Raw genomic sequence first — 18,320 nt, 5'->3', positions numbered from 1 at the left:
ACCAAGATGCTTCAATAGCGGCCTTCAGCTCTTCTGCATTGTTTGGTCTCATGTCTCTCATCTTTCTCTTAGCAATGCCCCATAGATTCTCTATGGGGTTCAGGTCAGGCGAGTTTGCTGGCCAATCAAGCACAGTAATACCATGGTCATTGAACCAGGTTTTGGTACTTTTGGCAGTGTGGGCAGGTGCCAAGTCCTGCTGGAAAATGAAGTCAGCATCTCCATAAAGCTTGTCTGCTGAAGGAAGCATGAAGTGCTCTAAAATGTCCCGGTAGATGGCTGCGTTGACTCTGGACTTAATAAAGCACAGTGGACCAACACCAGCCGATGACATGGCTCCCCAAACCAACACAGACTGTGGAAACTTCACACTGGACTTCAAGCATCTTGGATTGTGTGCCTCTCCATTCTTCCTCCAGACTCTGGGACCTTGGTTTCCAAATGAGATGCAAAATTTGCTCTCATCAGAAAAGAGGACTTTGGACCACTGAGCAACAGACCAGTTCTTTTTTTCTTTAGCCCAGGTAAGACGCTTCTGACGTTGTTTGTTGTTCAGGAGGGGCTTGACAAGAGGAATACGACATTTGAAGCCTCAGTCCACTCCTTGTGAAGCTCCCCCACACATTTGAATGGCCTTTTCCTGACAATCCTCTCCAGGCTACGGTCATCCCTGATGCTTGTGCACCTTTTTCTTCCACACTTTTCCCTTCCACTTAACTTTCTATTAATGTGCTTTGATACAGCACTTTGAGAACATCCAACTTCTTTTGCAATTACCTTTTGAGGCTTTCCCTCCTTGTGGAGGGTGTCAATGATGGTTTTCTGCACAACTGTTAGGTCAGCAGTCTTCCCCATGATTGTGAATTCAACTGAACCAGACTGAGAGACCATTTAAAGGCTCAGGAACCCTTTGCAGGTGTTTAGCTGATTAGAGTGTGACACTTTGAGCCTACAATACTGAACCTTTTCACAATATTCTAATTTTCTGAGATTCTGAATTTGGGGTTTTCATAAGCTGTAAGCCATAATCATCAAAATTATATCAAATAAAGGCTTGAAATATCTTACTTTGCTTGTAATGAGTCTATATAATATATTAGTTTCACCTTTTAAGTTGAATTACTGAAATTAATGAACTTTTGCACGATATTCTAATTTTTCGAGTTTCACCTGTAAATGCTTCACACTGTGACCCCCCTCCCCCCCCCCAAAATCTATGCCCTACACTCAAAAAGGCAGATTAGCCTATTTAAATTTTTACAATGTATATGTGCATATTCTTGATTATTTAAAACCAGTTTTCAAGAGAACAATATGCGAATTAGCAGCAAATGTATTGATAACACTTTGCAATAAGGTTTTATTCATTAATGGTTAAATACATTAGTTAACTTGAATTAACAATGAACAATACTTTTTTCAGCACATATTATTCTTTGATAATGTTAATTTTACTAAATAGGCTACTAATGCATTTTTTAAATGAAACGTTGTGTTAATATTATTTTAACTCTTTTTCATTGTATGAAATTTAAACATTAGTTAATGCATTATGAACTAACAATGAATAATTGTATTTTTATAAATTAAATTGTTCATTGTTGATATATAATACATTAACTAAATTAGTAAAACTAAATTAAACTTTGTTGAAAAGTATTACCAATTCATTCATTAAATAACAGAGAATGTTTTTAAAGTAATAGATGACCCTAAAATGAAAATTCCATCATCATTTAATCACCCTCATGCCGTTCCAAACAGATGTTAGGGAGAATGTTTTAAATAAAGCTTTACTTCCTTCCTTACTTACTTAGTCACCATTCATTTTCATTGCATCTTTTGTTTCATACAATAAAAGTGAATGGTGACTAAGTAAGTTTTTTTTATAGTTCAGCAATGTAGTTAACAGGGACTTTGCACAATACAATAGTTAAAGTCTATTTAAATTTTTTTAAACTTTTTTCTCCCTGAAAAGAATGAAAGCCAAATGTCTGAAATTGAATGCATAATAATAAAACAAAATATTGGGTAGGTCTAACCTACTTTTGTCAATCTGCCTATGCAATTTACTGAAATGTAATCTGGGAGACTTATAATTTCCGAATGAAGAATTTCTTGAAATAAGTGAGGGGGGCATCTATTGGGAGAGATTATAGCAGGTAGTTGAATTTTGGAATACAATTCATTTTAATAACATTAACCTTCCCAATCATAGATAAATATAATGAAGCCCACCTGCCCACATCACTCGAAAACAGGGATCAAAGGGGTCAAAATGAACTCACACAAATTTGCTGGGAATAAGAAGCCCAAATACTTGATGCCCTGTTTGTACCACTGGAAGGTGCCTGGCTGAAAAGCCGTTACTGGGCAGTATGCTGTCAGAGCCAAAGCTTGACATTTAGACCAATTGACTACGTATCCTGAGAACTTAGAAAAGGAATTAATAATTCTGTGGAGGCATGGCGTAGATCTGATGGGGTCGGAGACTAATAATAAAATATAATCTGTGTAAAGCAAATGCACCATACCTCCTGCCATCACCTGGAAAATCATCATCCTTTCTTATCACGGCTGCTAATGGTTCCAGGGCAAGACAGAACAATAATGGGGAAAGAGGGCAACCCTGCTGGGTGCCCCTATCCAGAATAAAATAATCTGAAATTAATCAATTTGTTTGTTTGGTGAACATTATAGGGACCACGAGGAGGTTACCCCATGTGACTCTACCCTCCCTAGCAACCGGGTCAATTTGGTTGCTTATGAGACCTGGCTTGAGTCACTCATCTCATGCTGGATTCAAACTCGTGACTCCAGAGGTGAAGAAAGCCTTCCTTTACTCTTCGCCTCACGTAACACGAGATCTTTAGCGGATAATCTCAGATATTTGGCCAGAATTGATCGGGGCCTGTCTCTCTCAGTGGATCGCCGAGCCGGAACCTAGTGAGCTCGCTCGATTTACAGCTTTTTGTGTCGAGCAGACTCGGAAAGAGCCCAACCAGGAATTCCACCATATACTGACCCTCTGCTCCCTCAGGAATTCCAACAATTTGGACATTATTTAGCTGACTACGATTCTCCATATCCTCCAGCTTCTCCCAGACATGCTCCAAATCTGCCTTGGTCACTAGTGGATTAGCGGCTAATTCCCTCTCCGATGACTCCAGATAATCGATTCATTTCTTGACGTCCCCCATTCTTGTAACCACCACAATTAATTTTGTCTCCATGGCAGTGATCGATTGATGTATTACAGCAAGATCCACCGAGTCAGCAATGACCTCCGTCAGCATTGCCGACAAATTCAACAATTCTCACCAAATTTCCTGCACTTCACCTACCAAATCTGCTCCCTGGTCCGTGGTCTTGTCAGGGGTGTCAGCTTGAGCACGCAAGTGACCCCAAAGATTTTGAATTCTTTGACATATTGTCTTCCTAGACCAGTTAAGGAACAGATCGAATCGAATCTCACCAGTATTTGACAATAATAGTGGTAAAACTAGCAAAGTGCACAGAGCTTGCCGTTCACACGTCCGAACCTTGCATGGCGCCATGCGATCCCCTATCTAGCACCTTTTTAAAACAGTGTATACAAAGAGCTTTGCAGAAAACCTAAAAACATATAAATGCCACTGTGTGATAGGAACCAAGCAGTCACAAGGGGAATCACACCATCGAGAAGGAAAATGGTAGTTACTGTAAGAGTTTGGAGCACATGGAGAATGTTGCTAGCGCTGCTTGAGCGCAATTTACTCCGGCCTCCATTGTTGAGTGAGGGGAGTTGGTACTGATTTAGTACCTAAAACAGGTCAAATTTTTACGTAACCTTGTTTTTATGACCACTTTTAAACACTATTTATTTGCCCTTGGTCCCTATCACAGTCAAATACATAGTATTTGTAATATAATTAGAATTTGTTAATTAAGGAGAGAGGACAATTAAATTGTTGAATGACTGGGGCTAACGTTTGCCTAAAATCTCTTTTTGTGTTCTATGGAAGAAAGTTAAACATGTTTTGAACATCATGATTGTGGGTAAATGATGACACATTTTTTGGGGTTAAACTATGCCTTTAAGAATAAAAAATGTGGACTTCATTTGTGTTTCTGATTTGTGTTAATCGACTGTTAGTGAACATGTACAATAATCAGATGGATATATTTTTGAACAGGTAAAAACACAAACATTTAGTACAACTGATATCAGAGGGATTTTGCAATCATTTTTTATTTTTATTTGTCAGTTGACCAAAAAAATACAAAATAAATAAATCAGTGAACATAAATGAATTAAATTAAGGTCAATTTCATGCATAATTCTCTGAAAATAAAACATGACTTTTTTGTGAGAGAAGAGTACAAAAATAAAAAAAGAGCTAAACAACAATGAACATAATCACCATCTGCTTCATCCCCAGGCTGAAGAGGAGTGTGTGTGTGTGTGTGTGTGTGTGTGTGTGAGAGTGAGAGTCAGTCCCCTGATACGTTTGTAAGACTTGTGTGACTTCAAGGTTATAAGTGACATCATCTGAAATCTTTTTTAAACAAGTTCACCTGCATCTTAACAGCTGGAAATGTTAGCTGGCAGTAGAAAAGCTCAAAACTAGTGTGGAGGGGGTGTGCAGACAGCTGTCCGCCATACTCAAATTCACATCACATGGAGGCCCACCCACGTTTATTCATAACTTTAGTTAACTAAAGTGTGTATGTATGTGTGTGTGAGTTGAGCAGAGACAGGAAGAGCAATGCAAAGTCAAACTACTGGTTCTGAGACGCTCTTAGACTGAGCCCACTTCTGAGATGTAAGACACGTACTGAATGCAGTACTTCCTGGGTCAGCCAACCTAAATTCTGTTTTACAAGTGGATATTGAGGTTTATTAGACTCCTACCTCCACAAATCCTATCTGAGATATACATGCACTCTCTGCAATGCACAACCACATCCTGTATAAGTACCACCAAATTCATATTCACATATGGTGCAGATCTCCTATATTTAGCCACACTAGGCACATTTAACAACATAATCAACATCTCACTGAAAGTCACTGAGTGTTCAAGCTGAAAACTGTGTAAATATATACTGACATTTCTTGTATTAAAATAATAGTTCATCCAAAAATGTGTTTTCTCATCATTAACGTACTCTACCTCATGTCATTCAGATGTGTCTTTCTTCTGCTAAACACAAAGATTTCTAGAAGTATAAAACTTTGAAGCTCAAAAAAGCACACAAAGGTAGCATAAAATAAATCCATATTACTCTACTGACTAAATCCATGTCTTCGATATGATAGGTATGGGTGAGAAATTATTATTTAATTATTTTATTAATATAAATTCTCACTTCAGAAGACATGGATTTAGTCACTGGAGTCATATGGATTACTTTTATGCTGCCGTTATGTGATTCTTTTATCTACAAAGTTTTGTATCCTGTTGACTTGCATTGTGAAGAACTACAGAGCTGAGATATTATTCTAACAAAATATGTCTGTGTTCAGCAGATGCAAGAAAGTCATACACATCTGGAATGGCATGAGGGTGAGATGGTAAAGAGAGAATTTTCATTTGTGGGTAAGCTATTTCTTTAAATATATTATTTTGCCTGCATACAACTGGTTGCATGGCTATTTAAGGAGTGTGAGAGTGGCTCTGTTCCAAAACCTAGTGAGCTGCCTTGCTGTGTACTGCCTACAAAGGCATCTGCCTTCTAAGTAGGGATACCAACTTTTTGCCACATGAATATAAGACAGGGTTGGAGGGAAGCATCTCCCTGCTGAAATATGGGACAACGGGTGTCCTGTAAAGGACATTGTCATTTTGGCAAAAATACAGGACATTTGGAAACCCCACTTCTAAGGCAGCATTCTACTGTATATAAAATGAAATTTCACAAATGCAACATTCTACACGGGCAACAACTCTGTAGTGCTCCTCACAACAAATGCAACTGGAGACTCCAGCCACAATTGACTTCATTAGAGTGTGTTGTTAGCATATTGCTACGCTACCGATGTGATACTCTATTAAGCATAAAAACACTGTACACACAAATATGGTGTATAGAAGTCCTTTACTAAAGGATAAATAAAACTATTATATATTAAATAAATCACACTTTAAATAAACTATACATTAAATAGAAACACATTTATCAATATTTTTTGGTATTAGATTCGTTATATTTATAATCAACATTTCTCTCATTTCAGCCATCTTGGATTGCTTGTCGCAATACATTTTGGGATTGCATTTGCGTCGTCTCTGGCACCGATTGCTTTAAATGCTGTCTATGCAGGCTGCTCACTGGGCTTACAACAGAGCCAATGTGTGTATAAAGAAAGTGTTTCTTTAACAAACACACTCCTGCCTCTGTACAGAGATACTGTAGAGGTGAAAGGTCTCACATTGTGTCTAGATCTGACAGTGCATTCTGTACAAAAAAAGTTTAAACACTAAAACTCATGAACATGAGCTTGTGTGACTCATAAAGAGTGCATGTGCATGTTTTTTTCTGTGTGATTTGTTGTGATTTCAACAAATGGTTCTAAAATGTATTTCTTTTAAACCGTTAAATTAAATCACAAAGAATATGAACAAAGTCACTGGAAGCACAGAGAAGGCCAAAGAAATGTCAGCAGGTACATTTGCAATTTGAATCTCACTCTCTCATTCTCTCTCTCTCTCTCTTACACAGTAGTTGAATATGAATGCAAACATATCTAAAAAAATAAGTCCATGTTTGCTGCAGGTGCTGTAATCCTGACACTAGTAGCCAGGACACAACTAATTTGGCCTCTGTTTGTGATGATGAGGCAAGAGATAAATATGAAAAACAAAATGCATGAGTTGTAAAAACATATAGTATAATGGTGAAACAGGGCTGTGACCCCCCCAGTGGCCCAGAGAACCACTGCAGCTTCCAGGTGGCAGTCTAGCGGTTCTGTTCTTTGGTTCTGGCCTCTGTGTCTTACTCGCCATCCTAAACAATTCTTTATTGACATCACATCCCCGAGATAATACAGGAACCACCCCCTCTTTCTCAGCTCACTACAGCAAAAATTTGGCACAAAAACTCTTTAGGCAGTCAGATAACTGAATGACCTCTTTTTAAACGGATCCTAGATAAGCTGACACGTTGGCCCTTAGACGAAAAATCACTGCTCCTCGACAAAGCTGCCGTACAAAGGCAAAATGCAGTAGCACACACATTTTTTTAAGCTTTTAGACTATTATCTGTCCTGTGACAGACTAAGTTGTGACTTGCTCAACTAAGTGTAAAAATTGCAGTAACTACAAAATCCAAAATTCTTTCATTATTTAATAGTTTTCTCAGTTCCAGTGTTGGGGTAAACTGTATAAAAGGGGTACAGTTAAACAAATAATTGGTCATTTGTTAAAATAGTACTTCACCCAAAATGAAAGTTCTCTCATTTACTCACCCTCATGCTATCTCAGATGTGTATGACTTTCTTTCATCTGCTGAACACAAACAAAGATTTTTAGAAGAATATCTCAGCTCTGTAGGTCCATACAATTCAAATTGAACTCGCAGGCTCCAAAAAACACATAAAGGCAGCATAAAAGTAATCCATAAGACTCCAGTGGTTAAATCCATGTCTCCAGAAGCGATATAAGTGTGGGTGAGGAACAGGTCAATATTTAATCATTATTTATAATAAATCTCATCTTTCACTTTCACATTCTTCTTCAGTTTTTGGCAATTTGTATTCATCGTGCACATCGCCACCTACTGGACAGGGAGGGAATTTATAGTAAAAAAGGTCTCAACTGTCGATCTGTTTCTCACCCAAACCTAACATATTTGTGAGCTTTTGAAGATATAGATTTAACCACTTGAGTCTTCCATGAAGTTTTGTGCCTTTTTGTGGAGCTTAAAAATTGTAGTCACTATTCACTTCATCGTATGGTCCTACAGAGTTGAGATATGCTTCTAAAGATCTTTGTTTGTGTTTGTCAGCAGAAGAAAGAAAGTCATACACATCTGGGATGCCATGAGGGTGAGTAAATGATTTTCATTTATGGGTGAACTATTTCTTTAACCTTACCATGTACAGTGAAAATTTAGACAATACATGTATTTCTTACGGTAACTTATGGTAAAAACCAATAACCCGTCATATTTAATTAGATTTTATTGAAATATTTGTTTCTTCCCATTTTTAATAGCTGTTACTATAATTTTTTTAATCGAACATTTATTGGACAATTTTAGTGTAACTCAACTACAGTTCAACTACAGCTGCCGGTTTCTTTTTTCCTGTAAATTAAACAAAAATGTGTTTTTCTTTTCTTTTTTCCCCCTTACAGTGTAGTTACTGCGTTTTGTCTTTGTAGGGCAGAGTTGTTTGTGAGCTTGTAATGCTTGCTTTTGTACTGTAGGCATTTAAGGCTCCATTGAATTCACCAGCTACATAACTGACACTTCAGACAATGTTTAGATGCTCACTTAAGGGACTCCTGGTCATGTGATTCTATATAGGAGGACTCTTTGTGGTGAGGTGGGTGTATATTGGACTCTTTGGGGTGTTTATGTTTGTTGAACAACAATGAAAGACTTAAAAACAAACAGATTTAAAACAACAACAACAACTGTAATAGATGCAATGCGCTCTCCTCCACTGTGTTTTCAGAAAATACACTAGTGGTTTGTTTCGACGAAAGTGTAGAGCTTTCAAATAAAAAAGGCCTCATTTTCTCTTTCTGTATGCTGTTTTCTTGTGTTCTGTTCTGCAGAAACCCTCCAAAGCCCCAGTGATGCTCTAAATAACAACACTTGGCAGGAAAAACACAAAGTACAGGAAAAAAATGAAAGCAGATTATATCCATACAGGAATATCAGGGAGAAAATGCAGTGTTCAGCCATAGTTCATGTTCATCTCTCTTCTCCACGTTCTGTGTTTCTGAGCCACTCTCCCTAGTCGGGACTTTGGCCTGACGATAAAAGCTGTAAGCTCTGTGAGTTCTTCCAAAACGTAATGACAAAAAAAGAAATACATTTTATGGGTCCTTCAAATGTCACTCAGTAACAGATTTCATGTAGTTATATATTTAATTTTTTTGTTGAAATATTATTTCTAATCTTGGAAGCAGATCTGAAAATAGTCCTTTGAATCCTTTTTATTCTTTTTGTAATTTTTATGTCTTTTTTTCCCCAAAATACTTCATTAGAAAAAAGTCGTTCTCAGCAGGTGTTGAGAAAAATATAGACTGTGAAAAGCTCAGAACGCAGGTTAAGACTGTCCCACCCTTCAGAGAGATAGGTAAAATACTTAACACACTTCATCATTTCATCCTCAGACTGAAGAGACTTTTTGAATCAGTCCTTAGCTCTTACACATTCGTTTATGACTAGAAGTTGATTGCATCCATCTCTCTCTCGCCCCGTCTCTAGCCCCTTACCGCACCAGACCCTGTCCCTGTCTCCTCTCTTCAGAAGCCCTGTATATGACAGTAAGCCTCCATACTGGAGAAAAGTATGTAGAGAAACCAGAGACTGAAGAAAAAGAGTGAGGTGAAGATACGGTGACTACGCGGGCCGCCTAACTCTCCACCAGTATGAGGCCTGCGTCGATAAAGCAGGACGCTCACCGCCAGGAAGGCAAAGATGGTGAAAAGAGTGACAGAAAATGCGAGGGACCCCGCTTGCACCTCAAACTCACGACCCTGCATGTGCCAGTAGATGGCAGCCACCGACCACGCCACTCCAATTCCCAAGAAAACGTTCACAGCGTTGCTACCGGTCACATTACCGATAGATGCATCAGCGTATGAGTCCTGCACTGCTGCAACTTTACTGGCAAAGGTATCTAATGAGAGGGAGAGTGATACAGAGAGATGTCACTTTATGTGGATACTATAATAATATAATTTATGACAGGTTCACAAACGGTTTTGCTAAAGGACCCATATTTATCACTGGGTATCAAGTGGCAAGCCAACATAGTACTAAAATATTTTTTTTTGTACAAAATCAAACAAAAATGTTCTTAAAATCAAATATATAAATGTATTAATATTACAATAAACTGAATAATTCACCATCCAAATAACATTTTAGTCGGCATACACAACTGTTTGGCAAAGGTTGCTATCTGCCTAATTTGGCTAGCTTCTACCAGGTGACAGATGAATTTGCACCAAAATATCATAGACCAGTGGTTCACAGCCCTGTTCCTGGAGGCCTCCCAAACACTGAACATTTTGTATCTCCCTTTGCTTTTCTTTTTTCTGTTTCTCCACAAGTTGGAATGCCCAATTCCTAATGCGCTCTAAGTCCTCTTGGTGGCATAGTAACGGAGGACGAATCTCAGTTGCCTCCGCGTCTGAGACCGTCAATCCGCGCATCTTATCACGTGGCTTGTTGAGCGCATTACTGCGGTGACGTAGCACATGTGGAGGTTTCACGTTATCCTCTGCAGCATCCATGCACAACTCAACACATGACCCACCGAGAGCAAGGACCACATTATAGCGACCACGAGGAGGTTATCCTATGTGACTCTACCCACCCTAGCAACCGGGCCAACTGGTTGCTTAGGAAGCCTGACTGGAGTCACTCAGCATGCCCTGGATTCAAACTTGCGACTCCAGATGTTGTAGTCAGCGTCTTTACATGCTGAGCTACCCAGGCCCCCTTATCTCCCTTTTCTGACACACCAAATTCAGGTGTTGGAGTCTCCACGTTAGTGGATGAGTTGAATCAGGTGTGTTTGATTAGGGAGATTTACAAAATGTGCAGTGTTGGGGGGCCTACAGGAACAGGGTTGGGAACCACTGGCATAGACTTTTGATATGGGAAGCGTTTTCTTCTTCCTTTTAAAAGATAGGTAAACTACTTGACACACGTCATCATTTCATCCCATCAAAGCCAATTGTTCCTTTATTAATAATTTGTTTTGTTTATATGTGTTTTATTAATTATATTTAGCAGGAAAACAAAAGCATACACTCACCAGGGACAGACGTTCCCAGGGCTACAAACACCACAGCAGTGACAGAGTCCTTCAGGCCGATGGTGCAGCCAAAGTGACTGGCCAGGTCACCAATCACAGCTGTCAATAGACCGATGATCACTATAGAAACAAAAAAACATGCCCACCCATTCCAGTAGTCCGTGGGCGGTACACAGGCGAACAGAACTTTCCAGAACACAGTCAGGAAGTGCATGACATAATCAAAACAAGATGGCAGACGTTCTTCTCCACCCTCATCTTCATCCTCATCTCCTGAGGTGAAGGAGAAATAAAGGAAAGGAAGGAAGAAAGGTAAGAAGGAAGGAAAGGAAGGAAGCAAGGAAAGAAAGAAATGAAGAAAAAAGAAAAGGAGGTGAGAAAGGAAAAGGAGCAAGTAAGGAAGGAACGCAAAGAAGGAAGGAAGTAAGGAAGGGAGGGAGGAAGGAAGGACGGAAGGAAGGAAAGAAGGAAGGAAAAAGAAAGAAGGAAGGAAGGAAAGAAAGATATGAAGAAAAAATAAAAGGAGGTAAGAAAGGAAAGGGAGCAAGTAAGGAAGGAACGCAAAGAAGGAAAGAAAGAAAAGAAAGAAGGAAGGGAGGAAGAAAAGAAGGAATTGAGGAATGGAGGAAGTAATGAAGGAACGAAGGAAGGAAAAGGAAAGGAAAGGAAAGAAAGAAGTAACAATGAATGGAAGGAAGGAAGGAAGGAAGGGAGGGAGGGAGGAAGGAAGTAATGAAGTAATGAAGGAATGAATGAAAGGAAAGAAGGAAGGAAAAAAGAAAGGAAGTAAGGAAGGAAGCAAGGAAGGAAAGGTATAGAAAGAAGAATGAAAGGAAGGTAAGAAGGAATCAAGGAAAGAAAAAAGAAAGAAAAGAGAAAAACAGGTAAAAAAGGAAAGGGAACAAGTAAGGAAGGAAGGAAGAAAGAAAGAAAGAAAGAAAGAAAGAAAGAAAGAAAGAAAGAAAGAAAAATAATATTAATGTTAGTATTGTTGTCACCCATATTAAACAACTCTCCTACCTGACCAAAGTCATTTATGATCTTGACCCCATGGAGATTTTGGGGTCCTGTTGCCTGGGTAACACAGGCTGTTTAATAGTCATGATAAGTGAAGGATACTCACTGTGAGAGCAGCATTTATTTTTCAGTCCAGGCTCATAAAAGAGTAATATGCAGGCCCAGACAGAATCTACATTCTTTTAATAAAACAATATATATTTTAAAATCTTACTGGTTTCAAAAGTGAACAGAGTGTTGTGTGTACAGGGTTGTGTTTGGGTTGTACAGTGCTGTGTTGTATAGTTCAGTGTTGGTAATCACCTGCACTGACAGTTATGGCCTCCATGAATTGTTCTTTCCAGGAATTTGTGCCCACAACCAGAGCCAAGTTGGTCTTCTTAATCAGCTTATCTACTGTACTCTACAACAAAGCAATTACACAAGATAAAAGTGTTATTATTAGAATAATTATACAGAAACTTATAAGGATAAAAGTCCTTTCAAAAGGCAACAGACTGCTGTGAGATCAGATGGTCTCCTGTGTGCGTTTACCTTAAACTCATACGACTCCTCGATGATGATCTCTATTTTTGCATGCTCGCCTAATACAGGCTTCCCCATCTCTGCTATTCTTCTTGCTTCCTCCTCCTCTGATGGCAACTTCCTGTCTGGAATATCTGCATGACAGAGAGATACAAATAAACAGTGAGAAACCTGTGTTTGACTGATTGTTTTGTATTAGTGTATCAGTTCATACACAGACAGAAATGTAAAGAATTTCAATTCAACTCAGCCAGAGTGTGCAAAGTGTAGATGCAAGTTAAAAAAATCAGCAACATGCATTCTGTAATCAGTATCTACACTGTACACTCAGAAACAATGCAAAATGAAAAGAATTGTGTTTAAAGAGTGATTTATAATTCTTATAATTCTTTGGAATATCTTTAGGCTGTTCATAACATTTCTGAATATTCATGTCAATATTTTGGGGCAATTGGCCTCAATTATGCAAACATACACAATATTATTTGACTGAATAGCTAAGTGTGAGTTGTTGAGAGATTAAAAATGATAACAGAAAAACACACACTCACACACACACATACACACGCACACAAATCCTGACAGTTGAGATGAATTTCCAAAAAACCCTGTGACTCAATGCATGAACTCTTGTGCACGTGTTATAACACACACAATCTTGGAGACACACTTATGTGTGTTCATCCAGGGACACACACACACTCACTCAGACTTACCATCAGCTAACAACAGAGCTGTGTGTGGAGAAGAGAGGGGGGTGGAGTGACATGAAGAAAACATTGGACACATAAAGGAGAAGTTTATGATGCAGTGAGATGTGGAACAGGATTTTTTTACTCAGATAAACATTTATAAAATATCCTCCGCCTCTGGCGTTCATCACCCTGACTAGAGTCCCTGAGCCGGACAGGTGCGACAGGTGTGACTGTGTAGATGTGATCAAATGTGATAATGTGGGCCGATCCAGAGTGCCAGAGCAGGTGGTTGCCCTTGGCAACAGGAGTGTCGCGGTAACATTTGAGATGTGGAACAAAAAGGTTCTAATACCCTAAAAACAAGGCAGATTATTTGATATGTGAGACATTTGATTGCTGTAGAAACAATCTCTTATCAATGTACTGCAAGGACTTCTTTTTTTAAATCAGTACATTTTGTCTTGCTTTGTTTTCCAATAAAACAAGCAATTGCCAGTGGGGTAAGTGAAATAAACTAGTTCAAAGATAAATGATCTGGTTTCTTTATCTTATGCAATTTTGCTTCTCAAGTAAATGTATCATTTAAGGATGTTTATATATTTTGAATGGAAAAGAAGACGAGAAAATAATTATTTGTAGTGTGAACAGCTTAGTTCATATCAAGATGTAATTGTATTTTTTTAACTCTGTGTGTGTGTGTGTGTGTGTGTGTGTGTGTGTGTGTGCATAATGACTTTAATAGTTCTGTAATCAGTGCTGTAATTTTCTGTTGCTGAGGATGAATGAGACGGCAAACAAACCGGCTTTGATTAAATGTGTGAGTGTGTGTGTGTGAGCTGGAACAATATATTGACCTGTAATGAGAAGCTGGATTTGTAAATAAGCCCATAATTCATTCTTGAATGTGTGTGTGTGTCTGTAAGGGTGGGGGACTTGATGCGCATTATTAACCTGTAATTTGTGTAGCGCCACCAGCTTCAATAATGATAACACATATTCAAGATGTGTCAAACACACAAAGCAATTTATTTAATCAGAACAACATCTATTCGCTTCATGCTGTCATATTTTCTCTCCAAATTCAACAGTTCATTGTTAATCTATTGCACATCAGCGTTAGCAACAGCTCTGATGGTGCCCTAGCAACAGTTACTGTTGCCGTTCTAAAATATGATTTTTGGTGGTAATCAACATTTTGCCATGAATGCCTCACTTTAGCTTAACCTATACTGCAATCGGAATATTCTGTTAAAATGTATGGACATACTAATAACAGTTCAATTCATGTTTACTCTATGACTGAACATGGCTGACATCTTTTCTGCATGAACTTCAGCAAATGAACATGTCTTTTTTTCTGGTAAATTCCTGACTCCTGAGGATAGAAAGTGGCTCCTATTACACAGCCTTCTAGGAAATAGTTTGAAGTTCATGGAATCTCTGCTGCTATTGTGGGGCTGTTCTCAGCATGACAATGCTCTTCTTTGGAATCTCTCCAAACAGATTACAAGAAGTAAGTAGTAACTGTGTCATCAGTATTCAGAGGGGACAGTTTCTGAATTAGCTCAGAGTGAATGGTTTTCCTAAATAAACGGATTTAAGGGACTGGACTTTATTTGCTCCAACAATGGATACAGAGAAAGAGAGACAATGAGGCACATCATTTTTGCTCCCTCCCCTGAAATTTACAGTGGTTCCCAGTCTGGGCTCCACGCTGCCACCTCATATGCTTTGAGGCAGTAAAAGATCTATAACATGTGCGATACATTTAAGATAGCATGTCAAAATCTTTTTCTAATCCGACGTGTCATATTCAACCACAACGTAAAAATGAAAAAACTACCCAAAGACCTTGACACCCTGGCAAATGTAACACAACTTTATGAAATTCTGCACTACCAACCAGAGCCTCTTTGCACAACTGCATGCGCATGAAGAGCACCAAAATATTCTGCTTCAAAAAGAGGTGTGCTAGCTGTAGCGTGGCCAAGTGCTCGTGAGTTTCTTTTTCTTGGATCTTAAAAATTCATGGAATTTTTGCAACATCCAAACCACTGTAAGACTGCAAAAACCTCTTAAAACTGCATACCGTGTTGATTTGTTCAAGGTTTATAATGAGACCATCAAGAGGCTGCAGTGCTCCGCATCAGGGTGGACAATGTTTAAAAAATAAAAAAGGGTCTTCTGCTGTTTTTTTAAATGTCATTTTTACATTTCAGAGTTCCGTTTCCTTGAGAAATAGACTTAAAATGTCTATATTTTTGTGATAGGCCAATACATCATGCAGGTTGATTAATCAACAAATATTTGTCCATTTTTCAAATATCGACCAGTAACCATGACACACTGGCCACTTAACAGAAGCCGTCATTCCAGCATATAAATTGTATTTTATTGTCCATCAGCATCCCTGATCACTAGATATTGACATTAGCCAAAACCCATATCAGTCGATCACTAATCGCGATTAACTGGTTGTTAAATACAATGTTTGATATGAATGTGTATTATATTTAACTTATCTTTAATGTATGTTATAAATACTTAAATGAATATTATAATGAATTCTTAACCTTTGTCTGCATAAAACTAAAGAAAAAAAATAAAACAATAATTAACTGCTTGTTTACAAGTGCACAAGTGAAGCGACCAGCTAACATGTTGTTTTGTGGCTTGGGTACATTAATATCTAGGTTTTTAGCAGTGTCCAAGCAAAGGGGAGAGCTCAAACAGAGAGGACCAGCTGTTCTTTATATTTCATTCTTTCTGAAGGGTACAATACTGGGACAAGGACACATGTATACATGCAAATACACACACACACAAACACACACACTGTACCGCAGCGCTGCAGAGTGGGTGTTGGTAGTATTGACCATGCTTGCCTGATTTATGGAGAGATATTGAGAGACAGACTCAACTACTTGCTAGTGTTTGTGTGTGTGTCTGTATTCATTTCTCACACTTTAAGATTTCATGTTGATGTTTTAGTGTAGGTCAATGTTAAATTCTAAAGGAGCCAGAAAAAAGCAACAGCTAATCCTTCACATCATTTTTCAAATAATCATTTAGGAAAGTGTTTGTAAATACTGGAAGACAAAGACTGGAATGTTGCCATTTTTAAAGAATTACAAAAACGTCATCACAGCATTTTTAATGTGAGTCAGAAATGAGTCAGTTTTAAAGCTGTGCCCTGTGGGGTTTTGTTGGATTGGATGTGCTTTGAGTCAATGTCCCTTTAAGACAAGTATTGGCCATATTGGAACCACCCCCAGGCAGCTATCTTCGTAATGGGCATGCAAGTACAGCTCATAAATGAATGGCGACTGATCAAAATCTCCAATATTGTTGACTAAGCTTGTTTCAATAACACATATTAAATCACAAATAAATGTTTTCTTTTCTTACAGCTGTCATATTGACCATTGTGATTTCTTCCATTCATTGTTCTGTGGTCCATTTCCACTTTCTTAGATGGTTTCTGTTTGAGTTTGTGACGTTCTCAAGGGTGTCCTCTACTGGACGCATCCATGAATACAGCCAACATAAAACAAATGGTGTAAATGCAGTCAAAATCCAGCAGAAGTGGGTGAAATGTTCATTTATTTGTGTCTATTTGTGTGTGAAAGAACTATTTAGTGTATATAATCTGTTTTATCCAATGTATTATATATAATCTGAGATTATATACTGTATGATCTCATAGCACATTCGCTGATACCCATGAAAACAAAAACCTAAAGACAGAAAAATATGAGAAAAAAGGGAGTTATATGCTCTCACAATCTGATAGGGAGCCACTGAATGAATGTAAATTAAGGGATGAACGAATGAATGATTGAATGAATGAATGAATGGCAGAGAAAGAATCAGAATGTGCTCTGTGTGACTATAGTGTGTTTGCTGTACCTTTCTGAAGACTCATGTCCACCATGCGTGGTTCCGCCAGCTCCAGGTAGAAGTTTTTGTTTTTTTCATACTCCTCATCATCGATAATCTTAACCTGTATGGTTTTACTGAGCAGGAAAGAGAGAGAGAGAGAGAGAGAGAGAGAGAGAGAGAGAGAGAGAGAGAGAGAGAGAGAGAAACAATGTCAGAAGATAAGAGTCAGCAAATAGTCCTGAGGTCAGAGGTCAAATAAGTCATGCAAATAAGCTACATCATCTTTTAAGGATTCATTCCCCCAGTTGTCATGTACCATCAATCAAATGTGCTTATAGAAGAGGCATATCCAAAGTAAAACAGTATTAAAAGGGTTTCTGGTAAATCAGAACTTTGTGTGTGCGTGTGCGTGTGTGTGCATGTGTGTGCGGTTCTCAATTGGTGGGTCCTGACTGCAGACTGACCAGTTCTGATTGCGGACAGCAGGGGGAGAAAATTCTAAATGCAAATACTAAAATGCTACTTACCATATAAATGCAAAAGTGCATTGGGTGGGAAAATACATGAGCTAAACAAATTTTAAAAGAAAGAAGAACATGCTTCCCATTTCTTTTGTTGTTGCTATCAAAGGCCATATGTTCAATCAAACTCTTTTTCGTTTTGGCGTAAATTCATCTGTCACGTAGTAATATTGGTATTACAAAAACAATATTTGGCCCAGTGTTTCTTTGTATTAGATCACACTTTTGCTGTTGTTTATGTATTTCCAAAATGTTCCCAATCAGTATGTCATGTTAGAATTTTGCATATTGTTGTATCTACGTATACAGTTCATGGTAATATTAACATTTTTCAATGTTAGATTTTAAAAGGAGCCTGGGTAGCTCAGCGAGTATTGACGCTGACTACAACCCCTGGAGTCTCGAGTTCAAATCCAGGGCATGCTGAGTGACTCCAGACAGGTCTCCTAAGCAACCAAATTGGCCCAGTTGCTAGGGAGGGCAGAGTCACATTGAGTAATCTCCTCGTGGTCGCTATAATGTGGTTTGCTCTCGATGGGGCACATGGTGAGTTGTGCGTGGATGCCGCAGAGTGAATAGAGTGAATCGTCCACATTCGCTATGTGTCCGCATTAATGCGCTCAACAAGCCACATGATTGAAGGTCTCAGACGCAGAGGCTACTGAGATTCGTGATCCGCCACCTGGAGTCACTCAC

General features: G+C 38.5%; 1 protein-coding gene across 5 annotated transcripts in view; it reads right to left on the bottom strand.

Moving 5' to 3' along the window:
• Positions 1 to 9,233: 9,233 nt before the first annotated feature.
• Positions 9,234 to 18,320, bottom strand: part of LOC127618110 (sodium/calcium exchanger 3-like) — a 44,407-nt gene continuing 35,320 nt past the window's right edge. Inside the window, exons 3-8 of one of the 5 annotated variants that reach the window (XM_052090371.1) lie at positions 17,131 to 17,237; positions 13,243 to 13,260; positions 12,536 to 12,660; positions 12,305 to 12,404; positions 10,985 to 11,257; positions 9,234 to 9,838 (exon numbers count right to left, since the gene is read on the bottom strand). In XM_052090371.1, the coding sequence (XP_051946331.1) occupies positions 9,462 to 9,838; positions 10,985 to 11,257; positions 12,305 to 12,404; positions 12,536 to 12,660; positions 13,243 to 13,260; positions 17,131 to 17,237 (1,000 nt within the window). In that variant the 3' untranslated portion in view covers positions 9,234 to 9,461. Of the gene's footprint in view, positions 9,839 to 10,984; positions 11,258 to 12,304; positions 12,405 to 12,535; positions 12,698 to 13,242; positions 13,261 to 17,130; positions 17,238 to 18,320 lie in introns of all 5 variants that reach the window. The other 4 variants (XM_052090375.1, XM_052090373.1, XM_052090374.1 and 1 more) reach the window with 4 other exon arrangements.

Source organism: Xyrauchen texanus, chromosome 24 (assembly GCF_025860055.1).
Source record: "Xyrauchen texanus isolate HMW12.3.18 chromosome 24, RBS_HiC_50CHRs, whole genome shotgun sequence".
NCBI classification, from domain to species: Eukaryota; Metazoa; Chordata; class Actinopteri; order Cypriniformes; family Catostomidae; genus Xyrauchen; species Xyrauchen texanus.
The sequence above is the reverse complement of the archived record's forward strand: the minus strand, read 5'-3'. Positions and strand labels throughout refer to the sequence as shown.